This window comes from Anthonomus grandis, chromosome 2, assembly GCF_022605725.1.
Source record: "Anthonomus grandis grandis chromosome 2, icAntGran1.3, whole genome shotgun sequence".
Lineage (NCBI taxonomy): Eukaryota > Metazoa > Arthropoda > Insecta > Coleoptera > Curculionidae > Anthonomus > Anthonomus grandis.
In genome coordinates this window covers 27136014-27154778 of record NC_065547.1, presented here as the reverse complement: position 1 = coordinate 27154778, position 18765 = coordinate 27136014, and the positions used below count along the sequence as shown (strand labels likewise).

General features: G+C 32.0%; 3 protein-coding genes across 4 annotated transcripts in view; all 3 read right to left on the bottom strand.

Moving 5' to 3' along the window:
• Positions 1 to 18765, bottom strand: part of LOC126747854 (proteasomal ubiquitin receptor ADRM1 homolog) — a 421821-nt gene that overhangs the window by 96059 nt on the left and 306997 nt on the right. The window lies entirely within an intron of this gene.
• Positions 1 to 18765, bottom strand: part of LOC126747911 (ER membrane protein complex subunit 7 homolog) — a 325016-nt gene that overhangs the window by 110310 nt on the left and 195941 nt on the right. The gene's annotated exons all lie outside the window — the stretch shown is intronic.
• On the bottom strand, positions 764 to 17479 carry LOC126747914 (ras-related protein Rab-8A). The gene is made up of 5 exons (XM_050456881.1): positions 17223 to 17479; positions 16785 to 16845; positions 16384 to 16729; positions 1341 to 1480; positions 764 to 1285 (listed from the first exon to the last, which is right to left on the bottom strand). Exons 1-4 carry the CDS (start codon positions 17344 to 17346, stop codon positions 1385 to 1387), a joined length of 627 nt encoding a protein of 208 aa, XP_050312838.1. The 5' UTR covers positions 17347 to 17479; the 3' UTR covers positions 764 to 1285; positions 1341 to 1384.

Genomic DNA, 18765 nt, shown 5'->3' with positions numbered 1-18765 from the left:
TTGACTCCGACTTGAGTTAAGCCTTGATCTGTACTACAAATAATGGTATTTTCAGTGATGTTTTTGGAGTTAAAATAGGGCGTGGCACGGAATTTTTTTCATAATTTTTCATTTAGGGCGACATTTCACACAGGGCGTAAAGCGGAATATTTGTAAATCCGGCACTGGAAAGAAGTAGGTACTTTATACCTTAAGTTGTATAAATAATTATAGTACTGTTATTTTCTTTATTAAAACACCGTTTTGTGTACGTTTGCTTCGTTGTAGACTTATTTCCAATAATAACATTGTAGGAGCAATACTCGAACGATATTTATATTTTTTTACATATATATTAAGTTGTTCGCCGTAACTCCGACCCACTTATTTATAAAAAATAATCGTCGTATATTCAATAAGTCCAGCTTTTCTTTTATATATATTTTACTTAAGTTGTAGGTTTATACTTACTACTCTACCATTATGTACCATTTTCAGTTCAGGGTGGATAACAATGGGCAAAGTTTATAAATTATAATGAAAATCGTGAGATAATATCCGGAATGAAATGATGAAATGAAAGTGTTTAAAAAAAAAAAAAAGAAAAAATTTTGCAATGAAACGACATAATATGTCATCTAGTTTATTTACGTTAGGTATAATTTTGGAAATAATTACGATTACAAAGAAATTTGAAAAAAAACGCAAAATACTTTTTTTGCCCCGTAAGAGCCTTGAAAATCAGAAGTAAATAGATTATGAGGATTCCTAATAAAAACCAATATTATCATCATAAAGTTTATTAAAATTATAAAAAAATTATATATTTTAAAAATGTAAATTATTTACAAATTCTATTATAACTAAGAGGGCTAAAGGAATTGTGTGTCATTTTAAATATTTGATTTTCGTGAAAATTTTAACATTCGAACCATCTAATCGTGGAGAGTTATATAGGCATTACATGACAATAATAATTATATATTTCATTATCTCGTATATACAAATTCCGGGACTTATCGATAAATACTTTTTGTTTAATCACCTTAACCAGAATGGACCTTAATTACTCATTTAATTTAAAATATTGACCCTATACATATTAGCGGTAAAAAACACATTACCTCATCACAAATATAGTTTTAAACAAACAACAGGCTTCACCTCTTTGTGCTTCTTCAAATAATACAAAGTATCTGGGCCGAGGTGAGTGTTTTAAATTGGAGAACAAAGAGGAGCCTTGGTCAGATTAATCAAAATTTTCCCCACCCCAAAACTCACCAAACTGCGGCCCTATCCGTACGCTCTGAAACAATATATCTTTAACAGAAAATAATCAGGTAAACTGGGGTGCTACTTACATTAACATAGATGGCGGTAGAGTGTTTTCAGAGGCAGCGAAAGGTCAGAGAAGGGTGCATCTCGACAACCAACTTGTGGGTTTTTTAGGGGGATCTGTTCCCCGTAATACTTGGCCACCCTTGGGGGGATTGCTCGCCTCCTATATTAGGGAAAAAATCATGATTTTTGTTTTTAACATAATTTAGCATGCGTCAAATGAAAAAAAATTAGTATTGTATATAAACTGAATCGAAAATAAGCACAAACGTTAGAGAAGCTGAACGTACAAGTGTCGCAGAAAATGTAGCTGCTGTTTCATTTTAAACCAAGTTGCTTGTATGTGATAAAATACAAGATGTTATTGAAATGGTGTAAAAAAATTAGGGCTATAAATATATGGCGGAAAATGCATATTAAGGGAGTTAAAGGCACTGAAAAGATGAATTTAAAATAGTTATTTATGTAACAAGTATGTAAAATGATCCCTTTTTTATGAAGGGGAAATTTGACTGATACTGAAAAATTACTTGGAAAATCAGAAAAAGAATGTTTGCAAGGGTAGGGCGTTGTTTTGTGACTAAGTTTATTGAGGTTACTTTTTTTGCAATTTTCGGTTCATTTCTTGAAAACATATTTTTCTTACAAAAAAGGTACTCTTCTTGCACATTGCCCAGACCGATGGTTTTCCGGAAAATTGAAGGCAAAGAGTGTGTCCTGATGGGTTGCTAACTGATTAATCAACCTAAACTTATGACAGTTATGGCGTTTCAAAAGTAATCCAAAATAATATTTCAGTATCACCATTTCATTTAGGGTCAAAATTTATAAAAATTTTTAGATACGTAATCATACATTTTTTCGAAATCTTATCTCATCTTTTACGAATACAATTTCAAGAAAACCGTTTTTCAAATTCACCCTTTTAGTGCTCCTAATTCCCTTAATATGCATTTTCCGCCCTATACTTATAGGAACTTTTTTTAGTATTTTTAAGAACACTATCATCTCCCAATTTTTTTACACCATTTCAATGACATCCTGTATAATATGGATAGTAAGAAAGCAAAGTTAAAATATTTTGATGTTATACAGTGTTTTCATTTCAAAATGAACCACCCTTAATACCTTCTTTAACAACTTAATATAAAAACACGTCTAGATATACAGGGGACGTTTAATTTTATATTTGACAAAGTTTTGTCAATCACCTTCTCATCTCCAACTAAGCTCACTTTATGTCAAATGGGAACCCTCATCGTGTGACGCATCATTGTAAGCAGCTTTAAAATGCCTATTCAACAGTGCCAAAAAAATTTAAATTGGTTGACGTACCAGCGATAAGTGACTAAAATGTCTGGTAATAATGAATATTTTCAAATGCCTATCCTATAGTGTAATACATCATTTTACAGGGCATCCAGTCTACCACTAACGATGTATAAAAATCTAAATGTAAATTTCTAGACTTATAAACACTAAGGGTTTGTCCGCTAATATCTCTACATTCGCGAGTAATTCGATCCTTTAAATACTTTCGAGTGTTATTAATAAATTTATTTGTTAAAGGTTATCAACTTTGCTTTTTAAATATCCTCAAAGGCGATCCCCCTGGCGACCGTGAGGCCATGCAATTGCACCAGGCTTGTCAATCCACATCACTGGAAATTGTTCATCAAGCGACTATCGCACGATCTAGTATCCCAACATCAATTTTATCCACACAAAAATATTTGGACTCTATGAAATGTTTATTACCTTACATTTTTACTGGTAGATCAGTAAGGAAATTGTATGCCCTTTAAAATGATATATCATACTTAAGGTAGCCATTTGAAACACAAAAGTTTGAGGTCAATAAAATATCTATTAATATCTATAATAGACATTTTAATGCTGCTTACGGGTCATATTATGTGTCATATGTGTCATATGGGAGAGGGTTTATATTTGACATATCAAAATCAGTTAGCTAGAGGTAATTGAGAGAACTTTGTCAACTATAAAATATTATACTCAACTATAAACGTCCCCCTTTATATCTAGATTAACGTGTTTTTATTTAAGAAGTTATTAAGGGTAGTTCGTTTTGATATGAAAGCACTGTATAGATAGTATTAACTGAATGTTTACAGTTAGATTCTCATATTTTAAAGCAAAGGTAACTACAATATTAAAATCGTGTGGACTTTCTTTTGGATTTCTAATTTGGTATTCAATGGAATTCATGAAAAGCAGATAAAAGTATATGTCATCTAAAAGTTGTGAAACAATAACAAATCACAGACCAGCCTGCTACGCAAATTGTATGGCTAACAATATAAAATCTATCCCTAACTATGCATACTGTAGTTAATATGAAAGTTGTTATACATTATGGGACAAAAGTAAAGCAACTTTTACGAAAATATGATTGAAACGAAAAAATGAACTATTTAATGATTAAAAATTAAATTGGTATTAGCGAAGATAAAACACCATTTAGTTTCAAGTGCATATTAGTCTGCTGTCACAGACGAAATGAGATCGCTTTCATATGTCAAACAAATAGTATGTCATAATTAATTTAAGCGATACACTTTATTACTGCGACAAAAGTAACTTTTTTTATTGTTTTACAAAAAAAGAATCTACATATTTCTTTTTCTTATTTTTTAACATTATTAAGTATGCCAACGGGTAAACCAATTTGCCTGGAGTTGAAGCTCTTTGCTTACCAAATAGTAGTAGACGCATTTTTCGAAGGAAAGCGTTTGGTTTATATTTCCAGGCAGTTCCTTTAACCAAAACATAGTGACCCAAACATGTCTAGAATAATTAAACCACACAATGAGGATATGCAAAAAATGTCAAAATCCGGAAGGTCTAACAAAACTACATTTCAGATGAATAGAAGAATCAGAATTAAAATTACCCAAAAAGATTGGTGGTTGTCAGGATCAAGTATAATCGCTAAAATTCCTGAACTGGAAGTAAGTTTGATGACTGTCCAAAAAAAGATTACGTCAAGTGTCTGTGCAAGGCTTGAGTTTTTACACCGTCATTTAAATGATACACTTCAAGCCTGAAAAAAAATATTATTCAACGACCAAACTCGTTACAAAACTTTCAATTCCGATGAGATGAGGTGTGTCATGCGTCTAGTTAATACAAGCTTCGAACCAAAGTACACAATACTAATAATAAACCACGGGAGGGAATGTGTGTGTTTATGTTGCTTTTTCTGTGCTTTTCATTTGAGGAGGTTCATTGATTAGACGATCGGTTGGTATTCAGAGACATACTCCAAAATATTATGTTGCCTCATGCTGAGTGGGAGATGCCTTTCCGATTCGTCTTTCAGCAAGACAACGACCCAAAGCGTACATCGCATCTTCTTCAGGAAAACAATATTTAAGCCGTCCAATCCAATTAAATCCAATCACCGGACTTAAATCCTATTGCGAATCTTGTTGAGAGCTTGAGCATCATTGACTTTTATTCGTAAATGATTGATTAATTGTTAAAACTGTTTTTTTTTTGTTAGATAAAAAATACAATTTTGATTTCATAAAAGTTCCTTTTGTCGCGCTAATAAAGTATATTATGCATACATTTTATTGTACTCACGGTTTTTGACATTTGATAACAATTATATTTCTCAACCACGTTCTAATAGAGCTCCATGAAATAACGTTCCTGCTACGCGAAAATGTCACTGATAACAAAGCAAAAACAATTTTTTGCTGACTCATGCCGGGTTATACATTCCATACTGATCCTCAATACGTTCAGTGCGCGTCGAATGTCTCACGTTTGTTTAAGAAGTTTTTGTTTTAAAAGATTTAGATTGGTGGTTAAAAAACATTAATAGGTCAGGATGTTCATTATCTCAACGGGATTATTCTTATACGATTTTCTCAGATGCATCTAATTCAGGCTTGGGAGCTGTTTGTTCTACTTATAAAACAGGTGGGTTTTGGAATAAATATGAAGCTAAACAGCACATAATTTTTTTTTTAATTATTGGTAGTTTTTTATAATCTAAAGTCATTCGCCAAAGACAAATTTAATTTAGACATTTTACTTTAAGTAGATAATATAATGGCTAGCTTGCATAAATAAAATGGGAAGTTCAAGAAACAAACAGCCAAGCCAAGAAACAAAGCCATATGGGAATGGTGTGAAGACACAGATATTTTTATATTTGCTTCCTATGTAAAATGAGCTGAAAACTTAGCAGATTGTGAATCTAGGTCTTCACGGCACCCGATATGGCCGAACATTACCCTGGTTGCAGGCAGATTATCGGGGAAGCATACAGGAAGAAAGGATTCACCGAAAAAGTAATCCCTACTCTCATAAATTCGCTTAGTGTTAGTACATTAAAACAATATGATTGCTCGTATTTTAAGTGGTGGATCTTTTGTACCATAAATAATATTATGTGGCATAGCCCTTCTATAAATAATATCCTTTCCTTTTTAAATTATGAATTTAAAAATGGGGCTTGTTATAATACTTATTGTCATAAATCAGCTCTTAAACTTATTATAGATATTAAAGAAGAACCATTATTACAGAGATTTTTAAGGGGAATTTTTAAAGAAAGACCCGTATTTCCGAGATACGAGGTTACTTCGGATCCACAAACGGTTCTTGAATATCTTACTAGCTTATATCCCTTAGATAAAATTTCGTTAGAATTACTCACAAATAAAACTATTATTAATATCTTTGGTTACCTCACATAGGGTCCAGACCCTATCAAAAATTAAACTGAGCGATATTAAGTTATTTGGCACCGAATACAAAATTGGTATTTCAGAATTAATTAAGACTCCCTCACCTACTAGATATCAGCCGGTTTTAAACATTCCATTTTTTAATGATAAGCCTGAAATTTGTATTGCGCGTACCCTGGAATATTATTTAAAATCGACTTCTGAAAGAAGTTTTACTATAGAGCTACCGCTCTATATCAAGGTGGTTAAAAAATATATTAGGAAAGTTTGGAATAGATATCTCTCATTTTAAAGCACACAGCGTTAGACATGCCGCTGCTTCAGCTGCATTTCGCGCAGGTGCTAATATAGAGTGCATCAGAAATTCCACTGGATGGACAAAAAGATCTAATACGTTTATTAAATTTTATAACAGACCCTAACATATTGCAAAAAAAAGTTGTTCTATAGGTTTACCCAAATAGTTATAGTTATATTTCTCCTTGTATGTAATGCATTTATGAATGATAATTATATTATCTTTGATTTGTATCTTTTCTTTTCTAATTACTAGTTATTTTTGAACCCACTGATCTAGACAAACTAATACTTATTACATCTACTTGGTCTATTAGAACGTCTCCCTCCCCCAATTTTACAACCTTTTTGAATAATGTCAGTTTTGTACTTCAAACGTATTGAGGATCGGTATGGAATGTATAGCCCGGCATTTTGCTTTGTTATCAGTGACATTTTCGCGCGGCAGAAACGTAAATACATGGTGGTCTATTCGAACGTGGTAAATCATATAATGAAGATTAAACTTCCTTACAGGTAAGTCGTTTAATCTATCATTATATTTAGCATCTCATTGCAACATACTATAACCTTTTAAACTGGCTGATGTATAATATTCGCTAATGTTAATTTTGTTTTTGATAAATGAATATTTCATATTTTAGGAGTTGCTTTACTTCTGTGCAATAGTGTATAGATTCCTTGTAATTGGTTGCGAATTTATGTAAAAAATTGTTGCGAATCGTGAAAAAAATTTGCTAATGTATGTGTGGTTAATAACAACAAATCTGAGTTTATTAACCACAAATACATTGGCAAATTTTCTTCATTATCACAAAATGAAAAACCTATTACTATCGTTAAGGTTAAGGGTAAGGGTCTCTAAGAGTTGATGATCTTATTGAAAATGACCCATATAAAGAGATTTCTAAAAACTCTTTATCAAAAATGATCTCGCAGGTTAAGACATCATTAAATGATTGCAAAACCTTGTTCCCCCTTCAGAAAAAATTCAAGTTACAACTTTCGAACCCAACAATTCCAAAACTATATTGTTTACCAAAAATCCATAAACCTGGCAATAAAATGAGACCTATTGTCACCACTATAAGATCTCCAACGTACAACATTTCAAAGCTTTTGGTAAAGCAATTTGAGACATTAAAATTACCTTATGAATGTTTTTTAGTCAAAAAGAGCCAAGAGTTTATTTCAAAAGTCAATAATTTAATTCTAAGTGAAAATGAAATTCTTGTTTCTTTCGATGTATCTTCTTTGTTCCCAAGCATTCCTATACCAGAAACTTAGGAATATCTGATTGAACTTCTGGAAAGTAATGGTTTCGACAATATCCAAAAAATAATTAAATTAACAAAATTTTGTATGCCACAAAATATTTTTCAATATAACAACTCATACTATGAACAACTGGAAGAAACAGTACCATGCGTAAATGCCTCTCTCCCTTTCTAGCAGAGCTCTTCATAAACCGTTTGGAGTTAAATGCAAAGAATACATTTCAAGACTTTCCACGAGTTTGGTTAAGATATGTTGATAATGTGTTCCTGCATTCATGTAAATGCCGTGTTCGACAAAAGCAAATGCAATATTGATAATTTTGTAGAACACCTCCATAACTGTTTTCCATCTATTACCTTCGAACAAGAAACAAATAACCAACTTCCATTCTTAGATACTCTTGTCATCAAAAATAATTATAAGTTAGAATTTGATATATATAGAAAAGAAACAATTACTTTTAGATACATAACTAGTGACTCTAACCATTATTTTCAACATAAAGTTGCTAGCATGCATTTCTTGATAAATCGTTTTGTCTAATTTCCTCTAAGTAATAATAGATTTAATGAAGAAAAAGTAACAATTAAAACAATTGTTAGGGTCAATGGTCATGATTATTGATAAGCTGATTGAAAGACACAGGTTTAAAATTAATCTTAAAAACTCTACCGCATTTCTAAAAGATGAAAGTAAGCAAACTTTCGTTACAATACCATATGATCCTATCTTGATGAGAGGCTGTGATAGGATTTTTAAAAACATAGGTCTTAGAATGGTCTATCAAAGTTCAGACAAGTTACAAAATCTTTTAGGTAACCCAAAAGCTAAAATAAACACCAATGAAAAGTCTGGGATCTATGAGATTAATTGCAACCATTGTGATAAAAAGTACATAGGATAAAACAGAAAATAATTAATGTCAGATTTAAAGAACATGTAGCTCATGTAAAATATGGAGAGTTGAAAATTCAAGTTTGGCTGAACATGTTTTAAAAACTGGCCACTTTGTAGGGATAGACAACTTAAAATTACTTAAACCAGTTAATAACAATAGAAAATTAGATGTAAAGTTATATTAAAGCCATATTCAAAAACCAAAAAAGCATTCTTAACAGGGATAAAGGTCCAATCCCTTATACTCAATTATATAGTTTAGTTAGTGTTTAAGATTTGTTCGGCCATGCTCATTGAATTTTCCGCTCTATTAGTTATCATTAGTATATAAGGCCATTTGTAACTAGTTTTAGTTTAGTTTTAATCTTCGCCCGAAGATTTTAACATCGTTAGCGAAACACGTGTCGAGAATAAAAATGAAGAGTTTTGGTTAGTGGTAAAACTGTCTCATAATTTGAGTGTCACACCAAAGGTTCCAACCATAGGACTATTATTATATCTATTAATATACAGCTAAAAATTTCTTCTTTTGAAATTGTGTGTAAACTTGACACCAGAGAATTAGTGAATATGTTTGTAAACAAAACATCCCCTTGCCCCTGAGCACATTTTAAACTCAAACAAAATTGTTGTCACTGATTCTAGTCTTTCAATGTTCTTGTGTTTGCCCATTCTTCTTGAATTGGCGGATATTTACGGACCTAAAACTTAACAGAGACTAAAACTCTAATATTTTTTGCTGAAAAAGTTTCAGTCAATATTTTGGATCATTATCATGTACTCTAAGGTTAAAATGTTTTTAATTTTAAAAATTAGTCCCATAACTTTGCAAGAAAATGTACCCCAAAGCATAATGCTATTTATGTACTTATTTTACAGCAGTATTTTCAACAGTTCCTATCTGGTGGGTTTATGTGAATTTCTAAGCTTTCTTATATTTTTTTGCTTATTGCTTTTTGTTTTTTCATATAACAAATGCTGAAATATCTCAAACAACATACACAATTTTTGAAATATAATTTTCTTATATCTCAACAAGTTTATGGAATATGCTTTCTAGGAATGATCAATATATATCAAAAAATAACTTTCCAAAGTTTTGTTAGTCACTACAAAATGTATTGTACTTGAGAAATTTTCTGGAAAATTTTAAAAAATAAAAAAAAAACGTGGCATATATTGAAGTTGCCGCATTGCCTTGTGGGTTTCTCTGACGCAAAGGCTGCGTACTTTTGCACTGCCTTCATGTTAATTCTAATTTATCATATAATAGTCTAATTATTATTTTTGTTTTCTATTAAGTAGGTATTTTAAGCAATTTTTATAATACCAATTTATTTCCTATTATCAGTTGCTTAATTCTGTTTTTTTTATAGAGTCATATTACCGTGTTTCTCTTTGAGTAAAGTGGTATTTACTGTACAGTACAAAAAGTGCGGAACACTAGATGAAAATAAAGTATACTTACTATAATTTGGGCAAAAATATATGAAACAATGAAAAGTCTTATTTTTCTTACAAATAAATAAAAAAAGCTTTAATAAACCCAATTTTTAAGAAAGGGGATAAACAGGAAATCTCCAATTATAGACTCATCTCACTGCTGTTAGTTTTATCAAAGATACTTAAAAAGTATATGGTATGTAAGATTACTGACTTCTTTGAAAACAAGAACTTATTTACTAACAGTCGATTTGGAGTCAGGAGGGAAAGGCGCACTGTTCTTGCAATCCTTGGTCTTCTCTCTGACCTAATGAATTCCTTCAAGAATCGTAAACATATTCTTGCGCTTTTCTGTGATCTCAGCAAGCTTTCAATTGTGTTTCACATGACCTACTGCTAAATAAGCTAAAATTCTACAATTTTTGAGAAAACAACATCTTAAGTCTCACCTTAATAAACGCACACCAATAGCGAGGATGGGAGGGACGTCATCCTCTGACAGTGTATTAAAGATAGGAGTACCACTTAGGGCTATATTATAGGGGCCTATTTTATTTTTAATTTTTATAAATGACTTGCCAATGTGTAGGCTTGCTCAATACATATTTTTTGCGATAGACACTACTCTCATGATAACTCCATTCATGAATATGATTTGGAAAGTTTATGGAGGTCAATATACAAGGTCTGGAGCACAACTGGAAGCAGAAGAATCGTTTAATACCAATAAACTAATGCTTGATACAGAAAAGACTCAAAAAAATTATATTCTCTCTAAGGAATATTGCAGATTTTACAAATCCACCTTAAGTAACATTTTTAGGGTTGTATTTTGATTCAAAGCTCACATGAGATGTTCATTCAGAGGAGGTATCGGGCAGGTTCAGAGGCACTGTGTTCTTGCTAAGAAACCTCTATGACTGTATCTCACAGGACATTATTGCATGCTTATTATGGCCCTTTTCACTCTGCTATGTAATATGGTATCCTAGCTTGGGGAAATGCATCACTGCAAGATTGTTTTCTCTACAGCTAAAGGTCATTATAACCACACAAATAAAGTTGTTTGTTAATAATTTGTTGACAGAGTTTGCATAAAACCCGAGAAATGCCCAACCAAAAATGTTGAAATTTGGACAGTGTGTTAGGTAAAGCGCGATCTACAGACTGATATTGAAATCAATCAAATTGCCGTCGGTTAAAGTGTTCGTTTGATTTGGTTTAATACAATAGATCTAAGCTATTCCAGTGATTATAAACATTGAAAATTCTAAAAAGATTCCAATTGGGTCATTCTCTTGGTAGCTATTTTAACGTCAACGGTAGCGTATTTCAAGTATTTAAGTATGTTGTGCTACGAAACCACATGGCTACTTTTGTTGTGTAGCGTGTTTTGGAGAGGGATTGTAGAGATCACAAAAAAATTGGTGGAAAACACGGTCTTCTGTTCTGAAAAATTTTATCAAGAAAAAGAAAATAGTGATCAGTGTCTACAAGATACTCAAACTAAAATGGACCTTCTTCTGAAATCAAATCATTCTTTAAAGGAACAATTAAACAAAAAACACTTGGTCTTTAATAATAAAAGGGAAGAAAAAGATGACCTTATAGCTGAACTTAGGGAAGAGATTGATAGATTATCTCAGGAAATATCTGCAAGCCAGTCTTATTCATTAAGACAATGGTGTAAAACACAGGACTTAGAAGAGCTAGCTTTGGAACAAGAAAAGAAAATGGTTGATACTTTAAATGAAAAAAGAAGTGAAATAATAAATTTAAGGAGTGACATTCAAGAGCTTAGTGCTACTATCTTTGTTCTGAAGGAAAGTGCTGCTGCCCATCTAGAAAGAGTTAATCTACTTCAAAACTAGAAGAACTTAAGTTAATCAACCGTAAAATGATTGTATCACTAGAAACATTAGAAGCAGAAAATCGTTCAGGTTGTGAGGAAATAAACCGACTTAGAATGGTGATAAATAATAAGTTTGTTAGTGAATATGATAAATTGTTAAGCAGGCTTTTAAAAGACGTTTGTATAGAGTCTATTATCAAACCGCATGCTATGTTTAGTAATGTTATTAAAAATATACTCGACTTAACAAAGGACTTTACATTGGATGATCATGGGATAATTATTTCTGGCTATAATGATCTAATCAAAAACAAGTTCCCAGTATTTAAAGATATAAACAACCACCTAAAACACATGGGTCATACAAATGTTATAGTTTTATCTGTTAAATAATTGGTTTTCCATAAATAATCTTTGATTTTTCGCGAATCTAACATGATTTTTCGCGAATGAAAGTTTTTTAACTGTAAATTGTTTTCAACCTGTGTTAATGCATGATTATCTGTTAGAGGAAAAAATCTTTGAATTCTGTGTCATCTCCTCAAAATTGTTAAATATTTATGTCATTTATATATACCGATTCCCTAACTCAGATTTTGACGTGTTTTTAAATAAACTAGAAACACTGCTATCAATATTTCCAACATCTTCGACGATGATGCTAGCGGGTGATTTAAACATAAATTTTTTTGACTCGGATGTAGCAGCCACAACCATAAGACTGACTAATTTATTTAATACTTATAATGTAGTAATGCATTTTAAAAGTCCAACCCGTGTAGCACAGTTTTTGTCTATATTAATAGATTATGTATGTTCTAATGTTTGTTCTAAACTTTACTGTTCTGTCATTAATGCAGCCTTGTCAGATCATTATGCTATTCTATGTGAATTTGACAAGACTTCTGTAGAAAAACCAGCAAGATTCAAGTATGGTAGAATATTTAGTACAACAAACTATGATAAGTTTTATCAGCGATGTAATAATGCTTCTTGGGAAGATGTTTTGATATCTGCAGATCCTATAGGGAAATTTCACACCAACTTAATACAGTTTTTTAACCAGGCGTTTCCTGTTAGAAAAATTAAAATAAGAAATAAAAAACCACGGTTTCCAAAAGGTCGTCATTAAAGTCGTCCTCATTAGGAAATTCACGGATAACCACTACTTTCATACTTATTTTAATAACTATCGTTCTATCTATAAAAGACTCATGAAACTTGCAAAGGATTTCTATTATAGAAACCGTCTAACAAATGCATGTAACAAGCAAAAGGAGAGTTGGTCAATAATAAACGATATTCGTAACAAAAACCAATTTTCCTCAACCATTAATGAAAGTGAATTATCTCCGAACTTATTAGATGAATTCTATTGTTCTATAGCTGAAAATCTTAATAAAAATATAACCCAACCTTCTGATCCTCTTAGCCTTCTGTCAAATTTTACAAGAGTTAAAAATTAATTTTTCTTCATTCCCACAGACTTGACAGAACTAAAACAAGCCATATTGGACATTAAAAATAAACAAAGCTCAGGGGATATTGGCCTATCCATAAAAATGTTTACAGGTTTGTCTAACCACATTTTGAATATCTTAGCCCAAGCAATTAATATTTCTTAGGAGTCTGTTATTTTTTCCACATGTTTAAAATTGGCTAAGATTATTCCTTTTCACCAAGGGGGAGACTTGGAGGATCTTTCCAACTATAGACACATCTCTTTACTTTCCAATTTATCCAAAATTATGGAATGGCTAGTTAAAATTAGGGTGATTTTATTTCTTAATTCAAACAATATTCTAAGTCCTCTTTAATTTGGGTTCCGAGAGCAGCTCTGTACAAACGACACACTTTTTCAGTTTTTGAAGGGATTATATTCAGGCATTAATAGTGGTGGAGTAAATGCAGTGGTTTTCTGTGACCCCTCAAAAGCTTTTGACTGTGTGAATCATCACATTTTGATGCAAAAACTTCACCACTAAGGCTTTAGAGGGGTGTCGCATTCTTGGTTTGAGTTACACTTGACAGGCCATAGCCAGAAGTTTTGATTAGATCTTCTACATCTGAGATATCAGAAAATAATTGGAGTGTTCCTCAAGGGTCAGTTTTGGGCTGCATACTATTTTTACTTTTTATAAAGGTTATTAAATCTCTTGATATAATTGGGAAGTTCACTTTATTCGCAGACGACATCACAATTTTATGGCATTGCTCTGACCAACTAAGCCTTAAAGAAGCTATTCTCACAGATCTTCAAAAGCTTGTTGTTCAAGTCCTGATGTGATTCCAACCTTCTGTTGCTAACCTTCTCCAAAACAAATATTTTGTTGTGCAAGTGTCAGGTGGGGCTCCCCACCCTTCATAGTATTCTCTTGCATCTCAGTCTCAGACTAAATTCTTAGGAGTTATGGTTGATACTGAATTGACTTTTAAATCTCATATTATAAATCTTTCAAAGAAGGTATCATCTGGATGTTTTGTAATGACAAACTTAGTGTACTATGCCTTAATAGAGTCAAGGTTGAGATTATGGTCTTTGTTTTTGGGGGTTCTCTGGTCAGGGCCTCATGGAGTCACTTTTGGTGTTGCAGAAAAGAGCTACATTTGCGGCGCAGCCAGTAGGGAACACTGTAAGCCCTTGTTTAAAAACCAAGGCATTTTTCCTCTATATGGATTAATTGTTCTCGAAACTGCGACAATGATCCATAAATATCGGACACAGGTTTCAGCCGAACAATATCACTCATATGACTAGAAATACCTCAAAACTACAGTTACCTCTACCTCGTTCAACATTGGTAAAAAGGTCAATTGTTTACGAGAGCATTAAGATCTACAGTCATCTACCAAATAACTTGTCCGCCATTCCTTCCCTCAAAATGTTTAGAAATAAAGTTAGAAGATTGCTGGCTGGTAGACCCTATTATAGGTTAAATGAATTTTATTATGATAGTTTTTAATGTTCTTACTATTCTTTATTTTAAGTTTTTAAACATTTTAGTAAGTTCTATTTGCAATTGTCAAATAATAAGTTATGTGCACTGTTTATATACTTATATTTATGTTTTTTATATTATATTTTACACCATTATATTTCATGTTCTGTTTTTTGTCTAGTTATTTTATATCTAATGTATGTATGTGTGTTAAGTCTACTTTTACAGTTTTTAAGTAGTGCTATTTCTGTAATCTTAAGCTTTTGTAATATGATAATTTATATTAGCTTTGTCAAGAAGATCCATATCTTATGATAAAGCTTTTTTGACTTTGACTTGACTTTGAGGATCTTAGCAGGCATAAGTTTTAGGGATGATTGCAGACCAGCTTTTAAAAAATTAAATATACTTACTCCTCCATCAGTTGATATTAATGAGTATGTACTTTATGTAAAAATTTTTTTGCCAAAACTTTTTTGAAAATTTAAATGCCTATTTTTAACTTACGGTAATATCCACAATTATGACACCAGACATTCAAATAATATTGTGCCTGCCTGTTGCCACCTATCTTGCCAGGGTTGCCCAAAGTTTATTGCAGTTAAACTGTTTAACAAGTTATCAACAGACAAAAAAAAATTTGCCCATTAACTCTTGTAAACAAAAACTGTTCTACTTGTCTTGAGTGTCATAATGTGTATGTTATACTTTAAAAATTTTATTTTCAATGCCCCTCTTTTTAAATATAAATAGTTTTCTTTGTGCCAGAATCTTGTTTTATATACTTATCTGCAATATGTTACTTTTAATCATAATAATAATATTGTAATTACTTATATAATTTTATTAATTATATTTTAATTTTTATGTGATGACTAGGTTTAAATTTTAAAATTTATATATATTTTTTTTACTTATATGGTATGTAAATACCATTATGTATTTTTACATGAATAAATTAAATTGATTAGATATAAGGTTTTAGATAATTAAGTGATCCCATAAGTTTTTCTAATTTGTTTGAGATACAGGTGTATACATGGCTTTGAGATAGGAGCCATCATACAACATAAATACTGTTGTTCTTGTGGCTAAATGTGCTAATTAAATTGAAATGAACTGAATATTTAAATTTCCTCAATTGTATATCTTGATTACCTATATAAAATACTTAGGTTTCTTCATTCCACACTTCATTTTGACTCAGAATTGCATTTTATAGAAGCAGAAAGATCTTTAATACACATTTTATTATATCTTATAACTAAATTAATATAGAATCTTGCAATATAATTAAATATTTCATTGTATGCTCATTTAAATTTAGTGAAGTATTAGGGAATTTAAAGGTTGCAGTCTGCAGCAGATGCTGATATGATAGAAATGAGACTGAAGCTCAGTGCATTTAACTTTGTAATTACCTTTAGTGTTTTAGTAAATATAATAAATAAAATGAATGAAAAATAAAAGAAATTTCTCATGCAAAATGGAAAAAATGTAATAAAAGCAACCACAAGAAAAAAGACAGCATAGTTACCTTCTGCCAGGAAAGAGATGAAAAGAGATAAAATATATTAGTAAATAGAGATATATAGTATAAGACAATTAAATAAGTCTTGATCATTAAAGCACTTACCAATTTCTTCTCCATTTTTGCTTTAATATCTCTAGCTAAAGTAAAGAAGGCTCCCTCAACATTTGTACTAGTCTTTGCACTAGTTTCAATAAATTTAATACCATATTCAATAGCAAGCTGTTCACCCCTCTCTTTTGACACTTGCCTCTTCTCTTCAAGCTCACATTTGTTTCCTAACAACATCTTTTCAACATCAGCAGAAGCATTCTCCTCAATATTCCTAATCCAATTTTTAATATTCTCAAAGCTCTTTTCATTTGTAATATCATAAACTAGCATTATGCCCATGGCACCCCTGTAGTAAGCTGTAGTGATTGTTCTGAATCTTTCCTGCCCCGCTGTGTCCCTAAGATATGAAAGAAGTCAAAATCTTATCAGCACAATTTTCATGATTTTCTTACCATATTTGCAATTTAATTTTCTTGCCATCCAAGTCAATAGTTCTTATTTTGAAGTCAATGCCTTATAAAAGAGAAAGATTTGTTAAGTGACTCATCAAGTAAAGGAAGACAATTGAGATTCATTTGTTTGGTAGTTAACAGACCATAAACATGTTGCCTTAAGTGTCATATACAAAATAAAAGCAGGAATTTTAATTAAATAACAATCTAGGTTTATTAGTCATGGGTCCACAAAATAAATTGATCTTTTTTAATCATAACAAATCTCGGAATATGGTCAGGTAGCAGTAATTAAAGAGCGTTTTTAGAGGTGTGGTTTAACAGGAAAAGGCGTTCCAAGTCTTTTAATAATTAGATCAGAATAAACTGTCATTTGTTCCTTATTGAAATATTTAATAAATCATTTAGGAAGTAGTGAATAAAATCCTTTTGACTCACCTATAGTAGAAATAAATGTTGTATTAAAGGCGTCCTCTGAAAAGCGGAACAGTACGCAAGTTTTACCCACTCCGGAATCCCCAATCAGTAACAATTTGAAAAGATAATCGTAGGTTTTGGCCATGGTTGTTAATAAATAATAGTCTTCTCTGTTTTAATTTTGAATATTCCAGGAAAATATTGAAAACTTTGTCCCTTCTTCCAGTTTTTACGTTTACAATTACATGGACGTCAACTGTCAAAGTGACATGCAACAGTGACACTACGGAAAGTGACAGTCAAACTTAAAAGGGTGCCTTCAGAAATCGGTACCTTGCGGTAAAGGTTATACCGCCGTAATACAAAAGCCGTTCTAAGGCGCAATTCACACAGAACGGGCGTATGGGGGTGGCGTGGGACTGGCGTGGTAGACGCATGTGCCACTTACATGTTCGCTTATGGGGCAATACAGATAGAAATGACGTGGCACAGGCGTGATAAGTCACGCCACCGCCACGTCACTTCGACGCCATGAGTGGTCTACACTATAACTATATTATATTATATAATATAATTATAGTGGTAAATGCCATATACCAAACAGCGGTTTATATTGCTTCTTTTTGTCTATTTCGTAAAATGCAGGATGATTTTTCATTTAATACGAGTTCTGTAAAGATGTGCAATAGTGTGCAGTTCTATACGACTATAAAAGGTCGGATTACTGCAATAGAAGTGCACAAGATCAAGCATCGGAAAGAATATCAAATAAATTCAGTGAAAATGGTAAGTATGTACGTGTTTATTAACAAAAGATGTTTAAACTCGTATTTACATTAGAAATTACACTTTTGTTTCCGTAACCGAGTGTAAAGACCGCTGGAAAAACATACGAGGAAGCTACTCAAAATATAAAGCCAAATTAAAAACAAAATCAGGACAAGGAACAAAACGAGTCAAAGAATATTATTTGGCCCGATATCTCTCCTTTTTGGATCCATTCTTGAAGTCTTGTAAGAGCAAAGGCAACGTGGATCAAGAGTCTGCCGACGCATCATCGAGCCACCATGCAGCTGAAACGGGGTCACAATCTAATGAGTCTAAAGACAACTCCAATGCTGATGTACTTTCACCTTATAACATTCTATCCAGTCGTTCCTCTCGGTGACCTGTACCATCTTCCAGTACGTCTATCGATGATCAACCGATATAAGAGCGCCTAAAACACTACTACAGAAAGAAGATGATTTTGGAAAAAAAAGGTTAGCAGCCTCAACCGCTATTAATGAGCTCAACCAGCAAGCTTACCAGTACTTTGAAAAAAAGCAACAATTGCTGGAGATCCAAAACAGCACGAAAACGAATGCCACAATCGATCGTCCTGACCCAGACCTGGCGTTTTTAAATCCATGGATTCTGTTCAGAAGCGGCGTTTCAAAATTGGAATTTTGAATTTAGCCGAGCAAATACTATCCTCAACCATTCCTGAAGCCTCTACTATCCCAATGGATAGTTTTCAATCTTGGATTGAAGATGCGGTAAATAGAAATCTAGATTTAGGACC